The sequence below is a fragment of the Poeciliopsis prolifica genome, unplaced genomic scaffold, assembly GCF_027474105.1.
Source record: "Poeciliopsis prolifica strain line A6 unplaced genomic scaffold, Auburn_PproV2 SCAFFOLD006, whole genome shotgun sequence".
NCBI classification, from domain to species: Eukaryota; Metazoa; Chordata; class Actinopteri; order Cyprinodontiformes; family Poeciliidae; genus Poeciliopsis; species Poeciliopsis prolifica.
The window spans coordinates 10,325,026-10,351,338 of NW_026562381.1; the positions used below are offsets into that span (position 1 = coordinate 10,325,026).

The following is a 26,313-nucleotide window of genomic DNA, read 5'->3' on the forward strand; positions in this document are numbered from 1 at the left end:
TCAAATATGTTGTTTGCTTACAGAGACACATGCTGGAAAATACGGGCTGCATGTAAAGATAGGAAATTAAGGCCCGCTTTATCGACTAAACCGAAGATTGCTGTGTAGATGGCAATCTCAACATGATCATTATGGCTCTGGTAGTTTACCATTCATTACATGGAAGCAATATAAGGAAAAACAATAGCATAACAGTTTCCAGAAAGGCTGTAATGACTCCTCTGTCCTGCAGCAACGGCAGCGTGTCGTGTATTGATCAGTGTGAGCTGCTATTGTTTTGCACGTGGAGGAAAAAATACAGTGACAGCGGCTGATGCTTGTGTCTAGTTAAAGCAATGACACTGAAGGAATTTCAAGCCTGGGAGGCCTTACAGGCAGTCAGTGCACTCTTTTGTCCATTATTTATTCATATTTTTTGACTAACAGAGTGGGATTTCCACAGTAGTTTCTAAATGTCAGTGCTAGCCAAGGACCTCTCCATCGTCCAACCTCATTGGGAAATATGACAAGACGGTCTCCAGCACGCCACAGACTCTCCAAGATAATTGATGCATGCTACAGTTCTTCTCTCACTTTTTTTTTTTTTTTTTTTTTGTTCCCTGAGCAGAGACCTCTTTGAAAGCTCTACTTTCAATAATCCAACATGGCTGAGCTGAAGGAGGCTGTCTGCCCCCTCTCTCTCTGTGTCTGGCAAACCAGATGGAGAAGGATGGAGAAGTGGTGCGATATTAAATATTTCTGCCAGAGCAGATTTTGATCTTGGTTTCTGAATGCCATAATATGACATTCAGAATGAATAAAACATGAGGATGACATGGGCAGCGTTGCCTGCAGCCTCCGAGATAGTGGGGGATTGTGCTGCGCACCGACACCTAGATTACTGGACTGTCTCGATGACGGTGACCTTGGAAAATTATGGAAAACTGGCTTTCTTATCCAAGATGCACTCGGCATGACCAGCTTTTCTGCTGTCAAGGTTCTTACCTGGATGTTTTTTTTTTATGAACCTAGAATAATTTAATGTATTTTTACTTATTTCTAATGCGGAAGGCAATTTAACAAAAGCAGCGCTCTGTTAATGTGTCTGAGGAGTATAGAATTTAAGCTCCAACCAGAAACAAGTGGAAGTGTGTTCAATTTATTTGTTTGTCCTCACGCCTTCAGTTTCCTTTTGTTTGGAAGACGTGAAAAGTGGCTCTCCTAGATGTACTAACCCTCAGATTTATGAGACCAGGTTTATGAGATGCAATAACATCGCAACAAGGAGGAAAAATTAGCTTTTCCAATGTTAATTAATCACATATCCTTTACCTTGAAAATACCAAAATATCAGTGCGGGGAAAGATATGAAAAATTAAATGAGATGCAGCGACCTGGTTGTGAACAGAGTGCATCTTTAGACTAATTCTGGGTTGAGATATACGAGAAATTATTATCAGTGTAAGTTTTTGGATACACTCACCCTGCGTCTTGTTGTTACCACAGAGTGAGTAAAGTGCAAATCATCTGGGCTGTGTGATTGATAGGGATTGATTGATCAGTGTGGGGCCTTGTACACATTTAGTTGTGCTTGTGGCAGTTTAATAAACTTTTTTCCATCTTACCAAACAGGCTAAGCTATTTATGCCTTAGTCTTGTTTGGCCTTCTCTGCGCTGACTGTATTGTAGGCTTACTAAATGAATCACAGAAGTCCAAACAGACCCTATTATCAAGCAAATAATTTCAGTCCCACCCTACCCAGGACAAAAATCTAAACTGTACCTTGCCTGCAGCCTCAGACATTTCAGGGATTGTGTTGTGCACCAACAGAGGGTACTGGTCTATCTTAATAATGGTGAACTTGAAAATATGGAATATCTACTTTCCTAATGCAAGGTGTGCACAGCGCTCCCAGCTTTTCCTCTGTCAAGGTCGTTACCTGCATTATTTTATTTTTTTTAAACCTTGACATTTTTTCTGTTCCTTCAGTTGTTTTTCTTTGTGGAAAGCAATCTAAGGAAGGACAAAGGTATGCAGGGCTCCGTTAATGCGTCTGATGAATGGGAATGTAAGCTCCAGCCAGAAGAAGGGTGGAGGTGAAAGCAGCTCGGTGGTTTGCGCTCGTGCCCTGCGTCTCAGTTTCCTTTTAAGCTGTTTGGTTTGAAAATATGTAGCAGGAAATTTAATGTTTTCTTGTTGCGCATCTTTCTTCTCTGCGCCTCCTCTCCTCCCTGTTTGACAGCCTTGGCTTGAGACTCTCGGCTCTTGTCTCCCTGCCTGCTCTAAAATTCTACATGTGCTTCACATATTCGAAGAGTTTGTTATTTGAGGTGATTTTTCTATCAATATTTCATGCAGAGCATCACTCTTGTTTTCCATGATGGTTTGGGAAAACACAAAAGTGAGTAACACAAAGAGACTCGTGTAATTCCTTTCACCATTAATTAATCATGGCTGAGCATTTTTGACATTAATTTTAAATTCTGGGGGTTAAAAGGCTAAATGAAATCCTGAAATAGATAGTTTAGACACCTGCTCTTAGACATCAGACTGATAGAAATTGAGTAGGACCCGCTATGTTTGCTGTGTTTTTGGATGCATAAGCTGAGCAGATGGGGTAAACATATGCCTATTGTGTTATGAGAATTAAGCACAGGTCAGTGTCTTATCTATTTTAGGGATTTACTGGTTTGCTCATTTTGTGGCTTAAAGGACTGCTTGATGGATAATAGTATTTTGTTTAAAGCAATTTCAAGAGTCTATTTTTGAGAAGGGATAGATTTTATGTCATTTCACAAATTGCAACCTAATCCTCTTTCCTCGCAAATGATTAACAATGAAATGCATTTTTAATGAGAGTTTAATTCATTTAGCTTTTTGCCATGATGGCACCAGGATGGAGGAAAGAGGAGAGGGGGAGCAGATAAACGCTTTTAGGAAAGTGGTGATATATATTAAAAAAAAAAAAAAAACTTGAAATGAAGTCCTCTCTTTGTATCACTTTTCCAACAAAGTGACAGATAGATAAGAGAAGTGTATCACTAAACACTCCTCTCAGTTAAGTATTTGAAATCTTAATGTATGAAATATCTTATAAAATCATTACTCAGTCACTCAATTTGTTTTAATTTGGTCTAAGTGGATTCTCTTGAACTGACCAGCTGTTCAACATTTACAGAACCACTTTAGATCAGTGGAAGTGACTGTTGAGCTCTGCAGAATATGAACTCAAGCTAATGCCTGTGTCTATTACAGGCTAAGAGCAGGATATTTTTACTGCAAGGAAATAAAATGAAACAATGTCAGCAGCAGGAAGCTGGGCTCTGCACAGAGCTGCAGCCTGGTGGAGGACTTGAACTTTCCTTCTCTAAAGGCATCAGAGTGAAGAGAAGCAGGCCCCTCTGGTCGCCAGCATGGCTGGCATCACCAGGGTCAGCCCCCCCGTCTGGGGCGAGTGTCTGAACCCGCATGTCATCTGCGTATTCCCAGTCAAATTCACTAAGCTCTGAAAAGACCCGGAAAGCCTGCACTCTTTTTGAGCACAATGTGGTCTGGCATAAAGCACATATGAACGACAACAAAAAAAAAACTAAGGAAATAAATAGATGCCAGTTGACCATTATGCTTCAGCCAGGTACCAGGAAGACTACTAAAACTGCCATATTTAAAGACATAAGTTTATCATTTTTATCTAGTTTTAGCTTTAAAGAGCTGCAGGTGGCAAAGGTAAACAATTTTATTTAGATTGTGTCTGTGTGTGAAAGGTCGTCGCCCTGCTTAAAGATGAACTTTAACCCCGCAACTTGTAGGTTTTCTTCTTGTATTCAGCTCCTTTCTGCTGAAGTATCTCAAACATCTTTTTTTTATTAGGACAGTGTGCTTACTGTGATGTGTAGCCAGTTTTCTCCCACAGTTAGGGTCAAAAAGATGTTTTTATTTGACCGGAGCACCTTCCTCAATTTTTCCATAAAATTATTATTATTTTTTTTAAATACAAGACTAAAAGTTGTTGATTTTCTCACTTGATTTGTGGATATTTTATTGGGTTACCATGAGCCATTTGGCTTCTTCAAACATTAATTTTTATTTTTGCCAGACTTGTTGATTTGAGTGAAAAGTAATTTCTTGTGTTATGTTCCTATAAAATACATGGACTTTTGTGGTTGTCATGTGACAAAGTGTAAAAAAGCGGGAAAGAAGATTTTCAGAGGGAAAACATTACACAGTTGACTTTTTTTTTTAACCCCCTAAGCATCCTCAGCTGTTTCACTAAAACCTTAAACATACAAAAGCTCTAAACATGCACTTATCTTTTTTATTCTGTCTTCATTGCATCATTTTTTTTGCTGAATGGATGGAAGGCCACCCAGCTGCCTCAATCCACTGCAACAGCTTGCAGACACCAGAAAAATGCAAATCCATACATTGCTTTACTTTAACAGAATACAGTTTATGATAAATGTGTTTTGGCATGAGACATATGTTCCAACATAGTCACACAATATAGAACGTACAAGATTATTATCTTTATATTGTTATCTTTGTTCATTCACCATCTGGAATGAACAACTTAAAATCTATATTTGCACTTACAAATCATAAAGTCTAAAGGTGAATGAATTAATGTGCTGATAGTGCTGGTAATAATGGACATAGAGTTCAGCTCGAGATAGCGTCGCCACAGTTGATTTTTATCGCAGAAATGTGTGTCCTCCTTTCCTCTTCCAAAGCTCAGTGTGTGTGTTTTTTTGAGCTGCTAAGTTTTTTAGGCATTCTTCCTTCTCAGCAAGGCCTGCTAAAATGAGGTCTCCGTGTCTGTATGATTCTCTGCAGAGAGCAGTTGGCATGTTGACAATGATGGGCCTGCAGCTTCTATTTATGCATCCTTCTTGTCAAACTTTCACTCGCTGTGGATCAAATGGTGTATGTTTACACAAATAAAAAAGTGGGCTTCTCAGGGAGAAGCTTATATTTTATAAATATGAGGGAAAAATAAGTCGGTGAGGTTAGTTAGGTTAGGCCTTGACAGCAGACTGCAAGGTTTGCATTCCTTATGTTTTTTATTTCCGTAGAAGTTTACATCCAACTACACAAGCTGGATGTCAAAGAGAGAAGAGTTGAATTTGTGACTCTTTAATGTCAGACATGTTGAAAAACACTTTTAATTAGCTTTGGATTATTTTTGGCTGGGTTTATGGATGGTTGGTAGGTTGGATAAACAGTAGAATGAATGGACAGACAAAAGATGGCCTGACAAAGTTGAAAATAAATTTAAAAATGCATATAGAATGTGCTCAAAGGTCCTGAGGATGAATATTTTCCATGTTGTTTTTTCCCCACATGCATCCAAACTTGAAAATATGAATAAATTCCAAACATTGTGTAATTTTTCAGACCTCATAAAAAAAACTTAAAATGTTCAGAAACGGCTACATGTAGACATTCAGTTCACGTTTTGACTTCATACCTGATAGTCTGTCCACATCTCAGTGTTCTCTCTCAAAGTTGGCTCCATCTTCTTTTTCTTCCCCTTCTTGTGTATTTTTAAGCAAGGAAAACATTTTTTAATTTATGTTTCCATTATTGTTGCATGCTAAACTAAAGTGACATATTTCTGTGCAGCCGGCTGACTGCTCGTGGCTGGCAGAGCCCTGTCAGGACCGACAGTGCTGGAGCTGTAGATTGATGGCTCTGTGTGACACTGACAGCTGCCAGTAGGCCAGCACATACCTGCATAGCAGCCATGCCAGCCAGGTGATCATAGACAAGAGCTGACATGCCACGGCAGGGTGGACAGGTTGCCTCTCCAAGTTTGCATAGTGTCCCCACAGCTCGGCAGACGTTGCAAATAATATTACAGGGGAAGATAGCTTTAGAGACGTGAAGGTCAGACACACAAGCAGATAAAAAAATGTTGAGCTTCTCGCTTTACCTCAACTTAGCTTGAAAAGTTGAAGCGGATATTATAGCTGAAGCCGACCTTCGTATTTGATATAGAATGTAAAAAAACAAGGGCAGACCTTTCAACAATGTAATGGTGATATATATTCTTCAGTGCTCTTCTATTTGCTGCATGTTTATTCCCCCATGTGTAATTTCTACTTCCAGGAATTGTGGTTTTCCATGCATTGATTAGACGCACTGTCTTGGAAAAGTAAACAAACCTCTTCATTTTTTACATTGCTTTATTCTAAAATCCTTCTTTACTCTGATACCACTAAATAAATTGTAGCTGGTTATATGCAATGCAAATTAGCTAAGTATTAGTTTAGTATTTTGTATACTAAATTGTGTCCCCAATCAAATAAACAAAAAATAAATCCAGTGCAAATTAAAGTCATCTAACAGCAGGTGATGGTTAATTCACTTTCCATCACTGGGAACTGAGAAGATATTCTGAAAATAATCGAATAAAAAGACTTGAGGGAAGAATTTCTTTGTAGATGTATTGACTATATTTACTAGTAAAGTGACTTTTAAGGCAGTTGGTTGTATTGTTTTATTCAGAGGTGAAGCAGTAAAAGGGGCATTAATCGTTTTTCATTTAATGAGTTGCGCATAATCATTTCAATTATGCTCAACTTTGTATTGGACTGTTACATTAAAGCTCAAAGTTCAGTTTTTTATTAATAATTTTACAAGGTAGAGTCGTTTATTCCATAAGTTGCACACAAGAACAAGCATCTTTTACTTCAAATGCATATTGATGCCAATTCAGTGTGGCACCAAACTTTTAGCAAGCCACTTTTTCTTTGCCCTCAATTTGGAGTGCAAGTAGTACAAGCTATTCTTTGCAACTGCTTCGTATGGATTGTTGAACTCCATAATTACCTTAAAAGACGGGAACAAGGGCGCCTGGATTATCTGCCGTCATGCACTCGTCGTAATAAATAACAGCATATTAGATTGTGCTCTATCTCCAGAAAGAATCGGTATCTGCCCGAAGGCAATGACGGCACAGAGCTTCTAGGCGACTGCATCTCAGCTTAGTCCCACAAGACCAGGCAGCGTGAACTGAGACATGTAGAAAATTAGATTTATTCAAAAACAAGTTCCACAAACAGAGTAAATATACTGTATTCTCTCTAAAACAAAAATTGGCAGAGTAAAAAAAAATGTCATCCACTGCTGTCCAGGCATGTATTATTCTCAGCAAACTACTGTCGACATGTGAAGCAGCCTTTTTTTTCCCAAGAATGTCTGGCATTAAAAACATAATACTTAGCATCTTAAAGTTTCACCCTTCTAAGTTCAGGTAGGGAGACAGGTTTCGGATGTCTCTGTTGCTTTTATTTTGTCTCTTTCTCCATAGATCTCTCTATTTCACACAACACTCTCATGCTTCCTCCTTCCTTCCTCTCTCTCATCACTCTGTCGACTGTTCTTTTCCTCCTTAGCGCAATAAGCACAGGCACAGTTGAATCTCATTAATTTGTGGGTGGTTCAAGTGTCTGATCATTTCCCCTCCCAGATCTGGACCCTACCAGTCACTTTACAGTCAATCAAACCTAATTACCCTCACTACAAAGACCATCAAATCCCATTGTCAAATCCATTTAGCTTCCCCAGACAGGGCCGCCTTACGCTGAGGCAAACAGCCCATGTGGGGTTTAGTTCAGATGCGATCTTGAACGTGCCACTGTTTAAAAATGGAGCTCTGTGAGAGCCAGGATAGTCTTAATTCATGCACAGTTTTTTGTCAAAAGTTCACACACTTAAAGGAATTTATTTAGTTAATTTTAGGCTAGTTCAAGAAAGGGTTATTACAAAACATGCAAGTTCAATACACTGAAGAATTAGATGCACAAGTTTCAATTTATCTCATCAATATAAGGTAAATATTTTACATACTTGCATGTTGAAATGTAGGTATACTCAACTACATGTTTTAAAAGCTGGTGCCTTTAGGCCTCCCAACACCCCACTGGTGGTCATGGTTGACTCCACCTGCTAGTTACTTTGGGCTGGCATCACATGGATTTGTTTGAAAGCACACAAGTAGATGTTATTAAGCTTTGCCATCTCTTTGGCAAGGTGTACAGCTAAAATCAGTTTTACATCAATATAGATGAACAAGATCCTGACCAGGAAAGGAAGCCTTGTTCTAAAGTTAATCCCTTCAAACTCTGACAAGATGAATTTTACAGAATTATAGGAAAAGCTGTTTAAAGGCCAAGAAATTAGGAATTTCTTAGATGACGTTTATTATTACATCTGTTCGGTCTGTTTGTGAAACGTCAATTTTTTTTAATTCACTGAAATTATGTGATAGCCATTCCAGATTACAATCTCAACTTCACTATTAAATCCTCTGATACAGATTAAATGGACAAAGACAGCTATATGTCAACAATAACAAAACAAATTTCTGAAAGAGTCAAAATGAGGCTCAGATCTAGTGTGCTATCTTTCAAGTATGGTGGTAACAGCATCATGCTGTGGGCTGTTTTGTTGTTAGTGGTGAGGATGCATTAGAAGATAGAACTTCTAATGCAAAGTGACAAATTACAGGTGAAATTATCCAATTTCACCTATAATTAGCATGGACATGGAAAACAATACAACGGCGTTGCCTGAAAACCAAGCAAATGCCAATACTGCCAAAAGAGAGAAGGCAAATATCTCGCAGCTCAGTGGAGATTATCAAAAGCTGCAGTCAAGGTGCAACTTCCAAATTGACATTTAACTCGGTATTACTGGGGCTATCTGGATATATTCAAGCAAATATTTATTATTTTGACCATGAACGGACAAGTACTTGTATGTAAAAATGATTTTTAAAAAGATTTGCTCAAATAAAATCCAATTAAACCTTCATGACAGTGAAGACTTTATATAATCTACATCTGTATACAGATCCTGCCCTACCTGTAACTAAAGTATGAAAAAGCTGCCTTTGCTGTAGTTTTTTGCTGCCATAAAAATCATTTAGTAGTTTGCATTTATTAGCATTTGATGCAAAGCAGCAGGAGGAAGGATGAGGATTACATTAGAGCAATTAAAGGTGTGGGATTAAGGAGCTCCCTGCGGTTGCATTAGGGAGAGATGCTGCAGCAGATATCAGTGTTACAGTAAAAGTTAAACCCCTCTGATGGCTCCAAATGTACAGTATATTATTTCAATGTGAATTAAAGAAGATGCATTTAGTCAGTATTTCACGGCATAATAAGGAAAAGGTCAAAAACGAGCACCTCTAGAAGTTATTGAAGTTGATAAAAAACAAAACTGTATCTGAAACGCACACATTTGAGTGGTGCTAAAAGCTCAACACAAAGAGTCTTTTTAAAAATGCCGCTTTCTGCTTCCGCCCTGACGAGAATGTAAGAGCTCAATCACTTTACAAAAGCTTGGATAAAAAGAGACACCATTAAAGCGAAGGTCTTGCTGGGTCGGAGAAAATGAATATAGGTCAGGGCCCTCCATATTGGAGCTAAATTTAGCTGTACTTTGCCTATAGAAAAGAGGTACTAGTGGCCCTCTCTGCTGCAATGACAGCTTCCTGTGACCCTCCTGGCACCCTGGCATTGTGACCCCATGTGGCGTTGGGAAAGTGTGTCAACTTAACATCTGTCAGTGCTGGGTTGGAGCTTTCCCTTGTGTGCCGGTACTGTTACTGGGCAAACTAGCCCAGAGCTGTGGATGGATGGTGATAGCAGTATGGTAGCTGCACAGACCTTAAGGCAGGAGCTGTAAATGATAGCGGAGGGAAGAGCGTGACGACGACTGTGTTGCAAGTATCGTTCTTTCCCCTCCTCTTCTCGTTTTCCACCCTTCCCTCCCTACTGTTTCACACTTGGGGCCTGGCAGCATCCATCCAGATGGAGGGTTTATTTTTGTTTTTGTTTGTTTACTTATTCATGCATCCAGCTATTCGGGGCATCGCTGGGGCTTTTGCTCCACCACAGAATGCAAATCGCCGCCGCGGCTAATCCACTTTCATCTCTCCCTCGTTGACATCCAACTTGGCTGCACGTTTTTTTTTCCCTTCAGTCTCTCCAAAGTCAGGACATTTCGCCTTTCTTCTGTGAGATGACCGGACCCACCCAGAATCAGCACTCCCCTTTATTTCAGGAGGTAAAATGTCCTGAAATTACACACATTTTACCTAAAAGAAGTGACATATCTAGAAACTTTTACATGGGAGGAGCAAGGGAGTGGTAAGAGCAGGGTTGCAAAGCTGGATCTCTTTGGGGAAATATGTGAAAACCCCCCACATTTGCTACTAAAACAAATATAACACCCACAAAAAAGAAAAAAAAAATTTGAAGTCTTATATGTACTATCTTTTCTCACTTATTTTGTGATGATATTTATTCATATGATTTTTTAAATTTTAATTATACCAAAATATTTCTACTTTAATCAGTCTGACATTATTTCTAAATATTGATTGATTGAACAGTTATTTATTACTTGAGCAATTTCTTTTTAACATTTAATTCTTTTTCTAACATTTAACTTCTTGGACAGCTAATTTTTACTTGAGTAAAAATATGTCAAAGTGTTGCTACTTTTACTCGAGTTAATTTTTTGGGCTATTTACCCAAAACCTCTGTCAGTTTGACCCTGGAGGTTCATTGCACCCACTGTGTTTGGAATTATAATTAAAACAATAATTATGTATTTTTTTACTGAGTTAATATTTAATTTGAAGGCTACAAGAGGCTTCTAGACAAACAAAGTTTAGTTTTTATAAGTCTGATTATAAGAACATAATGTGTGTAGAAGGGGAGAGGTGTGGCGAAGCTCTACTGCAGGGGGGGGCAGTTGCCCCCCTTGCCCTCCTGTAGTAACCCTCCTGCCTCCCAGGCATCTTTGGCAATTTCATGACATTCTTTCCACTCACCACATCTTCCTTATCTTTTTTCTCCCCCTGACCCTGGCGCCAAACAGGGAATAAAGTAGTAACCGCGCTGCCATTCCTCCTAGGATGGAGTGCAGCGCAAGCATTCATAATCGAGTTAGGGAGGACATGAGTGGGTTTGCTCATCAAGTTCGCCATTTTTATTTGCCATCCTACCCTTCCCCTGCTGCTTTATTTGACACGATCCGCTGCCTGTGCGCTCCCATACACACAAACTACTTCAAATTACAGCCTGAAGTCTCGCCAAAGTTTCTCGGGTCATCATGTCAAAGCTTTTGCCGAGATCGGTTGGTTGGACAGCAGGGAGATTGTGAAAGAAGATGGAAAGGGAAAAACAAGGGAAGGATGTCTAACAGGTGCATGACTGCTGTTCTTGGGGAGCTTGTGTTGTCTGTGCTCTCTGTGGCAGTAATGGTGTCTTTTTGCCCTGGTCTTTGGAGCTGGTGGGACATCACGGGAGGAGGGTGAGTGGAGGATGTCGGCGCTCAAAGCTCGACAGTTAGAGAACAGGAAGCAGAGCGGAGGCTGTAAAGTAATGCAGGTGGCTGTGTGCACATCTTGATGGCTGAATTCAGGTGTGGAAATAACACAGAGCCAGGTGCATGGGAGCGAGAGTGGGGAAAGGGGCTGAGATTAAAAGAAAGTGTAGATGCCTGCCTCTCCACCTGGCCATAAAGCAACTACCCCCTCCTTCCGCCGAGGCCTTTGTTTCACGGCTAATGGTCCAGGTTAATTGCACAGGTGACTGTCTGTGGGGGAACAGATGGGCTCAAATGTGTTCAAAAACAATCTGCAGCAAGAAGAAGAAGAAGAAGAAGAAAAAAACTCTTTCCTCTCCTCTCTGTTGCTCCCTTTCTTCCTCATCCTCTCCACTGGAGTCATAAAGTTGAAGTGGGGTGAGGTTAAGATCTCACTGTGTTACTCTCTCACACTGTCTTTAATTTATCAAGCGCAAGGCCAGTAAGCTTTCATTAGATCTCATTACAGAGCAAATTAGACTCCAGAATTTGCTTGTGGAAAGTAATGCGTAATCTGCTCATATGTTGGGTTTTGATTTGGATTAGGAGGAAAAACCACCGACTCCATTCGCTAGGAAACTGCAGCTGTCTCAAAAAGCGTTTTTACAGTTATCATTTATAGCCTGTAAATTTCTTTTTGTATCCTTCACTTTACATCATCAACTTCATTGTACTTTATTTGGATTTAATGCATCAATAACTATCAATAAATTGACTTAAACCAGAACCTGTGGCACTTTATAGCATGGGTGGAAATAATAGACCAATATTTGTACATATAAATATCAGAACAAACAGAGGTTTTAGAAGTATTTCTCAGGGAATAATTGCTTAAAATTTCCACAACAAAATGCCACTAAAAGTACCAGTAACATGATTGCAATTTATTTTCTTGTCATTAGGTTGAAATCTGTGTTTTTAATATATTTTCTTCCACTCAAAAAATGTATTCATCCTGTTTTTGTGAAAGTTTTATGCTCTTCTGTATCTTAAAACCCCAAAAAATGTGAACAAAATAGTGTTTTTTCAAGAATAACAGCACATTTCTTGCAGTAAATGTTCCTCAAAATCTACTGAGAATTTAAATGATCATTTTAAGTAGCCACTTAAAATGATGACATTAACTCATTTTACGTGATCTTTGCTCTCTGGATTGTAAATGTTGCAGATTCCTTACTGAAACTGTTTTAGCTCTGGCTTTATGTTTCGGGAAGTTGAGCCTCAACCTCGTTATTCTTGCTCCATCCATGTTCACTACAAAGTTCTTGCTGAAGAAAGGCATTCCCATAGCATGATGCTGCCTCTTCCATGTTTCTTCATTCTGCATCTAGGCCTAAAAGAAAATTTTGATCTCATCTGACCCTTTCATCTTCACTTGCAAGGCTTGTGGAAAACTCCAGAGAATGTGTTTTATTTGTCTTTATTTAAACAATGTAACAGTGTTGTAACTATGTTCTAAATTAGAGGAGTAAATGCCTCCTCATCATTGATGATCCTGTTTGTGGACTAATACTCTCCAACTAAACTTCTAGATCTTCAAATAACAGCTGGTAAATTAGTAAAAGGTTTGACTGCATGTACACAGCATGTTCTATTTTTTTTATTTTTACTGGTAAAACAAATTTCAAGAGCATCATTTGTCTTGATCTTGACTTAGGCACTGCTTTGTGTTCCAGCACAAAACGTTTGTTGTAACGCAACAAAACATAAAAAAATTCAAGTGGTTTCAATACTTTTGGAATAAATCCTTGAAAGTTTTCACTACCATAATGGGCCTAAGCTGCAGGATGAGAGTTTGCTGTTGTATTAGAAAGCAGCATTTTTAGGAGAATTTGTCTTTTTTTTTCTTTGTGAACCACAATGGCTGAATGTGAACCATCAGAAATTGAGCTCTCGTTTATCGAACAAATGGTTTTCAACAGCAAAACAAGCAGAATGTGCCAAATAGCAAATTGAAGTTATGAACAGGCTTTGTTGACACTTAATCAGAGGAATGCTTTCTGGTGTTTAAGAGTGGCCAACATTCCCAGAGTTTATTTATGTATTTCAGTATTTCTTAGAGGTGCAGTTTTTGCATTTCATTTTCTAATATTAAAGTTTTGTAGAGGGGATTTTTATGACAATTTTGAATGATTGACAATTTTTTTAAATTGACTGTCATGGTAAAAGAAACAAGGTTCAATTATGCTTTGTATTTATTGGTATTTTATGTAAAAAAAAAAAAAAAAGAAAGAAAGAAAAAAAGCAAACAAAATGTACTCAACTTCTTTTATTCTGATCCCATGAAAAGTGTTAAGTCCATCATCTGCAGAATAGAGTTTGGAAAACACAGTCGTTCACCTAAACTCACAGGACAGGCTTAGACAGCAATAAGGAGATAAGTAACCAAGGAGGAGATGCAGAGATCCACAGCTCATGTGGAAGAATCTATTGAAATAACTACCGTATTTTCCGGACTATAAATCGCTGCAAAGTATAAGTTGCACCAGCCATAAAATGCATAATAAAGAAGAAAAAAATTTATATAAGTCACACCGGAGTATAAATCGCATTTTTGAGGGAAATTTATTTGATAAGAACAGACATGTCATCTTGAAAGGCAATAAAAATAGAAAAGAGGCAACAACAGCCTTAATAATTGTACGATATGCTAAAAGTTACATGACAACGACCTGAGAATGTGCTTTGTAAGTTAGCGTAACATATTAAGAGTTATTCAGATAACTATAGCATAAATAACATGCTAACAAGTTTACCAAACCAACCCTGTCTCTCCAAATCACTAAACACAATGAAATCTTAATCCTCAATGTAGCTTGTAAACAACGCTGTGCCCTCTTGTGGTTTAGTGTGAAAATAACGTGATATGATATAATGATGTGTTAATTTCCACACATAAGTCGTTCCGGAGTAGAAGTTGCACCCCCGGCCAAACTGAAAAAAACTGTGACTTATATTCCGGAAAATATGGTATTAGTTTTGGACTCAACAAATCTGGCTTTTATGAGGAAGCCTTTGGTGAAAGAAGGGTATAAAAGTTTCTTTTTTTCATAAAACATGTAGGGGAACTCAGCAAACATGGAGAAAAAAGCCACTCTGATCAGATGAGTTCAAAATCATTATCACTCCCAGTCACCCCAAACAAACAGACTCCACTCTGACACATGGTGATTGCAACCAAAGTCCCAACTTGAATTGTTGTTTGTTGGCAAGATTAGGAAAAATTGCTGTGTACAGATGCTCTCCATTCAGTTTGCGCTATTTTGCCAAGAAAAACAGGCAACATTTCAGTGTCGAGATCTGCAAAGGGTGGCAGAGACGCTCCCCCAAAAGACTGGCAGCTCTAATTTTAGTACAGTGTGGTTCTTCTACGTATTGACTCAGAATATGTATGCACATATCACACAGATTCCAGTGATTGCATCGTGACAAAAAGTGGAAAAGGTTCAAATATTGTGAGGTGTTATATGTTCTCATCTCCCCCTCCGTTAGGTATCTATCTACTGAGTGTGAAAATGTCAGCCGAGAAATCCGCTCTGTAACATTTAGTTTATAAAGTGGATCCAGCATTTTTCAATATATAACATGGACTGGTATTACTTTTAATACATGGCAGGTCTAACTCCAGCTCTAGGTATGTGTGTCTGTGGATTGCATGCTGCAGAGTATGTTTTAGAAATAATTAAATGTCACAGAGCTGGGGCCTTCAAGTATGCAGGAAGATGTTTTACGACCTTGTGCCTTGTCTTGCCTCACTATTCCCTCCCAATAACCCATTCCAGCAAACGCGCTTTCCTCCCCATTCTGCCCTGTGTGTGCCAACCTCCCCCTGCATTCTTCCTCCTGCCTCATTTTCTTCTTTACAGTTTTCTTCCCTGATGGTGACACTTAAAGCGCCTGTGCTTATTCTTTTCATATCCCTTCCTTTCCCCTCCTTTGCTGCTGTCGAGGTTTGACTTAGTGCTCCGCTCCTGGGATTGGTGGTACATCACAGTTGCTTCTTTTTTTTTTCTTTCTAAGTTTGCAGCTAGTTTTTTTTTTTTTTTTTTTAGAAAAACTAATCTGATGTGTGAAGTTTTTATAGCAATCCAGCTGAGAGCACATTGCTCTTGTTACAGCTCCTAATTAGAAAATGTGATGGTATTGCTTGTAAATATGCTGCAGTGAGCCAGTCTCTCGGGCTCACAGTTGCTTTCCATGCAGGCTGTCGGTCAAGGTACCAGACATCCAGGTACGGGATGGGAAGGAAGTGAAAGGATCATCGGGGAACGATATGGAACCGTTGAGAGCAGTAAAGCTTCCTAGAGTTTTATTTCTCCTATTAAAGGTTTAAGTGTTTAAGAAATTAACCGTCTTCCACATTTCCACAAGCTTTATTAAGATCATTAAACGACCTCGGGCCTGCTGGCGTCGGGTCCCCGCCGAGGTGTTTCATCACCGGAAGGGTTTGTCAATGTCCTGGGTCTTAGCCCATCTTAACCCATTTAGAAAGCAATTTCCTGTGAGCAGAGAGGAATCTCTCCTCTTGAGAAAGATCTCTAGGTATAAAAGGTTAGCTTTTCTGTAATTCCTCATCTTGCAATGTAGCGCAGCCGATAATAAGAGGGAGACAACTGTTTGTCTTAGGTTTACCAGCTCAAAATAAGACGAGCAAATTGCTTGAACAAAGTAGAAATGTCAGCTGAAGTAGGCATGGTGCAATAAGCAATTAGGAAAGCTTGAGTTGAGGATTATCAGAATAAGTGTTCTCAAATAGTACTGAGTTTTATTTCCATACACACTGAATAAATTCTTTGTCTGTGTATATTTCATCAATAATCTGTAAAGACACTACTGTGTCAGAGTGTGCTCTTACCTTCTGGAAGCTCATTTGTGAGTTTCTTGAGTTTAAGCTTTGGACAACTTGGGAGAATAGTTAATTGAGATCAGAGATGTAACCAGGGAGTGAGCTTCCAATTTTAGTCATTTTGGCTCTTCTTGTCTGCAGACTTTCTTCCCCCTGAACCTCAGTCTAGCAGGGCTCCAAAGTCCCGGCCATTACGAATGATGAATTGTGCTGAAGTTAAGCTGGAAGTAGGACAAATTGATCAAAGTGTCAGGCGCCCCCTGTGATGTTGGGGTCTACGTGAAGAAGGAGCTGTCAAGAAGTTTCTTGTAGCACAGTTGTTGGAGATGAATGTTTACCTGGCGTTAACAGGTTCCGCCTTCTGTCAAACACGGAATCTGTCGTTGTTAGCCTACATACAGACAAGCTGCTGAAGATCTTGGGAGCCGATATAGTTCTAGAAGTGCAAAGCATTCGCCATATTGTTCCTCAAGTCCACAGGAGGCGAACCCTGTGCTCTCCTCGGTTTTTTTGAACCAACGCGCTCTCTATTTGAGGTGTAGTGCTGCAATTTGAGATAAGCACTACTTTACTCGGCTCTGGTTTTGTTCAGATAAAGCTGGTCTAATTAAGCTTGATTTAATCGGGATTGCTTTTAAGCACAGCACACGGCTTCTTTGATTTCAAAGTAGCCCTTGGGAAGGACTTGAGGAAGAAAGGGAGGAAATGAGATAGAGAGTAAAATTAGTGAGGGCGTCTTAAGAGTTGCTTTTTTAAAATTTGCATAAGACATGTTTCTATTCTTAGTTGTACTGTCTTTTTTTACTTCTGAGAGTGATTGCAGGTTGGGTGGTTTGTAGCTGGAGAAAGAAGCAACATCTGCAGATGTTACTTTCAACAGTAATAAAAAAATTGTGTAATTTCATTAAAGCGACCAGCTACCATTTATAAAATCATATTATATACAGTTTGTTGCCTTTAGATCAAGTCATTCTATTTGTTTTGCTATTTTGTTGGAAATCTGCATTTATTTAAGATAAAATCAAACCCTTCTGAACTTCTATGATGACATCACAAACTGTGCACATATTTTTAATTAAATCCCTCTTTTAAGGAGCTGTACGGCTGCTGTAAAATATTTTACCCATATGTGAGTCTAAGAATAATTTGTAAATAAACTTATGGAATTGGCTTCTGAAGCGGTCCGACTGAAAAAACAGCAAAAACACAAAATCTTACCAAGTACAACTTTCACTGGCAGATTGTTTCACTTTGAGAAAAATGTATAGTTAAAATAGAAATTATTTGCTAGTAGAATGAGTACTTAAAAAAATATATATATATCAATATTAAGGAATTATTCACTTACAATAAACTCCTGTAACTTGCTGAAAAGTTACTTGTAAGTTTTGTCTTATTTCAGATGTACAAAGATATATGCACTAAAAACTAGACAAAAATATAAGATTTAGGAATTTTGTAATGTAGCCACATCTCTTCATAAAAAAAAAAAAAAAACTTAATCAAAAAGCCAAATTGTTTTGAAGACCGTTCAGTCCGATGGATACAGTAGTTGTACTGCTGCTGCATTAATATAAAATAATCAATAAGACAATTATTATAACAAATTTAAATTAAAAAAAAAAAAATGATAAATATATATTAAAAACAGCAATATATTTTATGCCTATATTTCTAATGATTTGGAGTTACACCTACTGAAAAACCAAATTTTGGATTGTTTAGTCAGTAAGGAGACAGAAGACTGACCTGTTACTCAGTGGTCCATAGTCTTTATTTGGGATGAAAGTTTTGGTTTTTATTTGGAAATCAGTGTCCGTATCAGTGCTTATTTCACTTTCGTGCAAGGCTGTGGAATTGCTCACAGTGTCAAAAGTATCAATACCTTCTTTTACGATCAAAGTGCTTGATAAGCAAACAAATTAGGAAGACCAAAGCAAAACTGTGCTTTTGTTTTAAAAAATCCTTTATTTGCGTTATGTAATCGGCTAATTTTTTGACAAATTCAATTTGTGTTTTCATTGCTGCGTCCTGCAATGGAAGTGCATGCTTTACCAAGTTGTGTTTTATTGCCAATATACATTTGTTTGTAAAAAATAAATGAAAAAAAAGAGTTGCACCACTGGGAAATGCCTATATTTTAATTGACTACCATTGCCTGACTCTTGTATCACTGAGCACACACGCAAATAAAAAAGGTTGATTACTCCTGTAAAAGTGCTGAGTCTGAATGTAGAATTTTTCTCCACAAAATTTTCCCTCCAGCAATAAGCACGTTGCAAAAAACAATGGTAAAACCTTGCAGAAAGAGCCAGTTTACTCATACATGCAAAAGAATTGATTGCCAAGTCTCCAGGTCCACAATAACTCACCCTAATGATCCTAGTTTTAAAATAATGTCTATTCTAGACCAGAATGATGAAAAGGTTGCCCCTCTAGCTCATTAGTATGTGGGCGCAAAGATAAATGACCCAGATATGAAGCCTAAGCTTATTTTTGAGCTGCGTAGCGGAGCTTCATGCACGCAGTATGGCCGCATCTCGTCCTGCCGTTGGCCTTGCAGCTCTTGAAATTCTCTAATGCTGACTGCCTTCACTTCTCTGGTTTCATGGATCCACAGGACAGATGAAATGGTGGACAGGGGGAGTGTTTTTCGGAGCCCAGTCCCAGTGTCATTGACTGAACAATGATAGAAAGCCTCGGTATTGAGCGGCTCCACACTAAATCTTTGTAAAGAGCACTTAGCTCCCCCTGCACTAGCCACAGAAAGAATATCTGTCAATGACCATCACTGGATGCTTTTATCCTGAGACCCCTCTCTGCTAAACTCTAACCTAAGCTAAGTGTGTTTTACTCCACCACAGCTGTTTACTAAAAACCAGACGAACCGAACTGAGTGATGGCCCTGTCCATCAAGACTCAAGTAGCTGCTCTGAAAATGGTTGCAAAATTATTTACAGTCCTTGAACTTTTCACATTTTGCCTAGGTTCAGCCACAGACAGTAATGGGTGTTTTGTGATAGATTACATATTATGATATTGCAGAAGAAAAATGATACATGGTTTAAAGATAAAAATCTGAAAAGTGTGGTGCGCATTTCCACATTTTGCTGTAGCTCCAGCGAAATGTTCTTCTCCATCCAAACTCAATCAGATTAGATGAGGGAATCTGTGAACATCAGTTTGTAAACCTTAGAAAAACAGAGGAAAGTCTGAACTATTCTAACACATTAATATGCTTTTATTTAAAACGTTTAAGTTCACTTCTCAAAAAAAAAAAAAGTGTTTTAATGAGACAAAAGTTGTTGATTTTGTTTAAAAAAAATATTTTAAAAGAAATACATAATTTGGGGTCAACAACAAAATGACCCCAATTTGTGTCATTGTTTTCCATTGTTTTGGTCTTGAAACTGTTATTCCACTCTCAACGAGATTATTGCTATATGGATCAATCTTTCTCTATATAAACAAGCTTCATAAATTGGTGGGTCAAATTGTGCTTTTCCTTATGTCTTTCTATGTGTGTGGTTCTATTTACTATGGAATTAAAATTGAAGCAAAATCATGGTTTGTAAAGTCAGTTGTTCTTTTCATTTTCACTCCTCATTTGCGCTACTTCCATTCTTTTAACCTAACTACCCTGGCTTGCATCAAGCATATAGGAACAGCTGCCTTTCACTATCCCTGATTGGTTTAGACTTCAATAATGCGTCTGTTGTTAAACTATATGGAGTTTTTTAGAGTCTGAGACTTTTTCTCCTCAAACGTTTGGTTGCACAGATGTCTGTTTTTTTTATAGTGTTACTGTTAGGTCAAAATTAGGTCACATTTTACCACCAAGTTGGTTGACCTTTGGAGGTTGACCTTTAGAGGCCTGAGTCATCTGCATCTTTTTTGTATGATGGGAATTTCAGCCAAGCTGCACTTTTGGGTTCGTAACAAGTGGTCCTCAAGAATTTGCTCTAATTGGCTCTGTCTGTATTTAACCAGCTCTCCTGCTAAGAATCCCCGCAGAATGATGCTGCCACCACCATGTTTTTACAATGATTTATGATGTTTTCAGGCTGTTAGTTCCCTGGGATAAATAGTTTGTTACTTTTAGGCCAAAAGGTTAAATCTGAGTCATATAAACAAGTCACACAAGTGTATTTGTGATTATCTGCAAATGTAAAGGCTGCATTATGTTTTTCAATTCAAACATGTTTTTTCTCTTCTTCTGTCCTCTTGCAGAAGGGGATGAAACTGGCGTGATGGACAGTCTAATGGAAGCTCTGCAGTCTGGAGCAGCTTTCCGTGATCGGCGAAAACGGGCACCACGAAATGGTAGGAAAGCAGTTCCTCTGTGGGATCACCTCTTATCAGTCAGTCTGTTTCCTGTCCAGCTCAACGTTATAGTTGCAAAGTGATTGGCTTTTGACTTTACACATCTATGCAAATATTGAACCATCTCAAACCACTTTCGCTTGCTTCAAGAATTTTCTTAACCACATGAGTACAGAGTCCATAAACAATCAGTGTCCCATCGAAGGACAGAAGAACTGTATGATCCTCTTTGTATTCATAAATCTCTCAGAAACATGACCAAATCCAGTTTGGTTTAATCCTGGCGTATTCCTCTCTGCCTTGACGAAAGGGCCATGCTCAAGGGAGTCCTACTTTTCAGCAGCGTGAGGGTCAAATGAAATGCAAGTCGAGATTTCAGCAGCTGAGCCACAGGTGCTGCCATCTCCATTCTGCCAATATTGACATAAGATATCTCATCACTCCAATGGGGGTGATGAGATGGACGGGAGGCTTTGGGTTTTAAATTTGAGATTGAGACTCAGATGGTAAATAGCTCATTTAATAGCACCATAAAGTTAAACTACTCACTGTTTTAGTTATTACATTGCACAGATTGACACATTTTTCAAATAATATCAGTCATCCACATCAAATATATGTGCATATTGTTCCTGTTCTTGATTGTTGTTCTTCAACACACTGCTAAATGAGCTGCAAAAACAACTTTTTGTCTAAATAAATTTACTCCTCTCCCTGTGCATATGAGATATAACAGAACAGAAACCAATAGTTTAACATCTAAAGTAAATTTTAACATATGTTGGTGTAAAATAGCATCAGATTTCTTTTTCAAAATAATGACAAAAAATGTTGTGGTGAGTATCAAATGTTTTACTTTTTATTCAGGCCAAAACCTGATACTTGAAATTAAACCAAAGACTAGTTTTCATTCTCATTTTCAATGTTATCTTAAGAAATTGTCCTCTTATTGCTTGGTCTTATTTATGTGTTTGTTTTCTTCTTTTTGCTCTTTCTTTGGGACTCGTTCTACCTCAAATGTGTCACCTCTGATGGATTTTTCTCTCTTCCTTTTTCACCTTCCTTTTTTCTTTCCTTTTTTCTTTGACTGCCCACATTGTTACAGGTGATCAAAGCCCTTCCAGTCCAGCCTCTCGGTGGCCAGGTGCTAACTATGGTAACAGAACTCTAGGTGTGTCTTTATTTCACTGCCTTTCTTAACCCAGACCCAGCACGATTGTTGGTCCTACACTGCACTGCTCCTGGCTGCGTAACTCACATGTCCTTCCTGTCAGAACATGTAATTTCAGCTGGTCTATGAAAAAGCAGAGTCCTGTGCTGAGTTGCTAACGTTTTTTTAACTCGGAAATGACATTTTGGGGAGTGTGAGATGCGTTTTGGTTTTTTAAAGTTCAACTTATCGAAATCCAACTTGGATAACACGAATTAACATGTGAAGTCAGATTCACTTGAGCCTCATTTTACAATAACTATCCTCTTTTATCATTGAAAAAGGCCCTGAATTTATAGCCATTAAATATCCATGTAGATCAGGGGAAAACTTGATGTTTCGCCACTGTTACCTCAGCCCAGAGGCTTTTTGGGTAATAGATTAAAAAACAGAGAATTACGTTCAAGCTGGTGTTATGTGTATATTATGGGAAGATATGAGATCAAATATCAAGCCCAGTAAATCTATAACACATGAATAGCATTATGGCAATCAGTGGAGGCAAACACTTTATCACTCTGATAAAATGAACTGCCTAACTAGTTGAAAGATTTTTGAATGTATTTTAAGAACAATCTTAAAAGTAATTTAAATAGTTTAATAACTAGATAAATTAGATGAATTCAACCTCTTACATCAATTTAACTCTTCATATTCTTCTAAGATGGGTAATTCTAACTAACTAGTTTTAAGAACCTTGAACACTATGTTTACATTCATTCATTCATGTTTGTGCTAGATTCCTGATCTAGCACAAACATTTTCAGACACAAAATTTATTGCAGTCCTCAACCTAAACCCAGTTTATATATTCATTAAAAATGAAGCCAGAGAAAGGCTAGCTGTTCTCTGACAAACACTACAAACAACTGAGAATACAGGCTGAATGAATCAATATCTTGAGTTAAATTCATAGAGATGTTGAATTAATGTTGCGTATGTGTTTTTATGAATCCTTTTTCATAGTTCAAAGTGAATCCCAAAAAATTACCGCGAGCCTTAAAGCAGTCAAAGCACTCAGCACATTTTTCTGTACTTTGGATCAGCTGCTGTAGTCAGATGGTTTTACTGTCTGTCCTGTTGGGCTGCATGGTAACTGAATATCACTTTCTGTCTTGTAGCAGTTTCAGTACATTTTCCGCTTTTTTGTAGTGTTTCTGAAACTTTTTGTTTTCTGTGTATCAGTAGATTTGCCACATATTTTTGTTGGAGATGTTATGTACCAGCACACTAGATAGTTTGCTTTTTGAAGACTTGCAAATTGTATGCTTTACTGGCTGTTTGATTTTCATATGTATGTTTTTACTGTTATAACAACTTTGCATGAGAAGATGTGTGTGGCAGGAGTGTGATGTTGAAGAAACTGAAAAATGAGACTCAAGTTTATGGCATTTTTTAAAATGATGTTAACCAGTTTAAGAGATTATGTTAATTGGAAAACTTTTACAGATGCATTTAATGAGCAACAAGTGGACTTTGATAAGACGACGCCTAGTGTGGTAAAACACCTTTAAAATGTATTTGCACTCTGGTGGGATGGGGGTACTCCAAGAAATAGCTCTTAAGAGTTGGGCTGGAGTCAGAAACCTTATTCCTCAGCTGTCTACATTGGAAATACTGAATGAAAAGTGTTGTGGTTGTTCATAAATCCCCAGACAAAAACTGTTACATCCTGTGTTCCACAACCATTGAAGTCTGTCAAAGGCTATGGCTGTTGTATGAGACATGCCCTGGTTTAAATGACGGCATCTTTGGCAGATTAAATGGCTCCGAATGAAGGGACATCCTCAAACTCAAGAGTTTCACTGTGAGAAGGAGTCAGAAAACTGACGGAAAGGGAACGTTGGGCTTAGTTCATTTTATTTTTTAGTTAGCTTGGACATTTCCACAAATTTAAATAGAAACATTTGAAAAAAGAGCAGACATGTTCCTTTCAATAAATAACTTTATTCTAATTTCCTAAAAGACTAAATCATTAAGGCTTTTGTAGGTTCTGTGGAAAGGCTTAATGCTTGAATCATGACACTCAGAACAAGCGTTTCTTAACATCTTGCATAAAAATAATCGAAAGTAAAGACAGTAGCATGTCCAGGATGACCATTTAAGGTGATGGCAAACTCTGCTAATCTATCGCTTTTGGTTTTGCTGCTGCTCTTTAAATCCTTGTCTGTTCACATATAAAACCGGGCAGAGAGATTGTGGAGTTACGAATCTGATGTTTGCCAATAACGATTGATAGAACAGATGGTTTTAACTTTCCTCTTTCTCCCTCTGCTCTTTGGGACTCTGCTTTCATCTACCCATTAACTTTAACCAGTTTATAAAAGTCTAGTTTTCCAATCTAAATACTAGAAAAGTAACTACTGGATTTGTCCAAGAGATATGTTTTCTTGGAGTTTAAATATGTACCAATAACTATAGCCATCTTTATTGCTCTAATTTTTAAGCTTATTTAAACATTGAACTTTTTTCACAATTCTAACTTCCCTTGTGAAATCAGGGTTTCTTTAAAAATGTTGAATGATTTCAATCAAATCATCAATTTTTTTTTAATCGAATCGATTTATAGGACTTAAAAAGGTCTGAGTGTCATTTATGCTCTCCAAAATTATATTTTTCCATATCTTGAAATTATTCCACGTTTGTTCATTCATTGTATGCGTTGTAATTCTGCCTTAGAAATTTGAGTGTTGCTAATTTGTTATAAAGCTGCATGATGCAGCAAACAGAGCTGTTGGAAGAAACTTATTCCCAGATAATTAGTTTCTCGAATGAGCTTTGCAAAAGAATCTGACTTGTAAATATGCCTCATTATAGTTTGTTCAGATGTTTAAATTAAACCTGTTCTTGTAACCTTATCAACTGGAACCTATTTCCTCATGGGAAGCTGTATAATCAGCATAGTTTGTATTTAGGAGTTTTTTTCAAATTTTATTTTATTTTTTCAGGATTGATGTTTAAGTTAGGTAACTTTGATTTAAAAGTACTATAGTTAGGTAGGTTCATAGCTATATTTTCATTTTAATCACAAGTTCTTAATGTAATTTACTGTGCTTTTCAGAAACCTGGGAAATGTTTGATAGCTGAATCAGTGACTACTGTGCCCTGAAAATCTTTAAATGTCTGCAATTGTGATAAATAAATCTATATACATGACAGATGTGTAGCACCTCTGCTCTGACTATATGAGCTATAGAGTATGACAAGCCTACCCTGCCTTTGTTTCAGATTTGAAGTAGATATTTTATCTAAACCTCTGTATTTCTTTGACCCATTTTCTAGTTTTTTTCTTTTGAGACAACAAATAAGATTTGGTGGTTTTATTTCCTGTTGGGGACTGCATCAGATTCTTCCCAGGAAACTTGGTTTCCTCCTAGTGAACAACAATTTTAAAGCCACCCGCATGTACTAAGTATCTGAGGATCACTGTTTACTGATATCGGGCTGCATGGACGCTCTACTCTGAATTGTTGAGAGGAGAAAATCCTTCTCCATCTGCCTTTTTTTTAAAGATACAACAAGTAAATTAATTTTCATTTGCGTTATGAGATGGGGTGCAGATATATTTCTACATATTTTAAACTTTAGAAGGCAGATTTTTAAGTTTGGTGACACTCCTTCATGATTGATGGTTACATGACTAAACATGTCACTTAAAGTTGCTTTTGATGGGTTGGTCTTGACTGAAATCTTAAGGAAAGATGCTCTAGCTTTTTTCATACACTTTCATTTAGCATTTTTGTGTTTCCTCCCTGATCTGCTGGGATTGACAGCATTTTTATGTCATGTTTTCTACTAGTAAAAAGAAGATTTTCATAGCAGTTTTAACAGTCAGTGTGCCAAATCTATTCAATCCTGCCTGTCATGTTGGTTGTAATCTCATTCTTTAAAGCTTGATTAACCTCCTGTCATCTTTAAACGAGCAGCGTGTACCAGAGAGAGCCTGTCAGAGACGCAACAAGAGTCTTCGCTAACGTCAAAAAAGGAGCTAATTTAAAGCCAGCATGCCATTCTCCTTCATCCTTTAGGCCATGCTGCACTTCACCAGTCTACCTCGAGTGTCAGGCTGAGCACAAACCCAGGCCCCGCCAGTCACAATTACACCCAATTCCAAAAGCATTTCCTATTTCCTTGTCTCCACTTTGTGTAAGATGGAAAATCTAACCCCAAGGGCCCCAGTCATGTGTTATGCAATTACACCAGCCATTCCTAATTCAACACACAGAACTTGGGTAGATTGATGAAACCAGCAAAGCTGTGTTTCTGCAGTGGGTTCATTCTCATTTCAACATGATTATTTGTAGATTATCTCTTTGTTTTTATAACAATTTGACATTTGAACACTCATTTATTTATTGACAGACTCATGAAATGAGATTTATTTTTTATGTAGAGAAAAAGTTTCCTATTTTAGCAGCATGAATACAGTGAAGTCCACAAACTTTACTTTTCACCTGGGTTTTAGTTTGGCTGTGGACTCCAGGTGAAGGCATTTCTCTAAATTAAACTTTCTGATGGAAGCTTATAATATGGCTCTAAGGCATAATCTGGGTTTTCTACAACCCTGATCCC

The 26,313-nt window shown here is 38.0% G+C and overlaps 1 protein-coding gene across 6 annotated transcripts in view; it reads left to right on the top strand.

Moving 5' to 3' along the window:
• Positions 1-26,313, top strand: part of LOC129360700 (protein diaphanous homolog 2-like) — a 431,171-nt gene that overhangs the window by 352,217 nt on the left and 52,641 nt on the right. For 5 of the 6 annotated variants that reach the window (XM_055031060.1, XM_055031064.1, XM_055031062.1 and 2 more), the window contains 2 exons: positions 20,439-20,531; positions 21,637-21,702. In XM_055031060.1, the coding sequence (XP_054887035.1) occupies positions 20,439-20,531; positions 21,637-21,702 (159 nt within the window). The remainder of the gene's footprint in view (positions 1-20,438; positions 20,532-21,636; positions 21,703-26,313) is intronic. The other variant, XM_055031065.1, reaches the window with a different exon arrangement.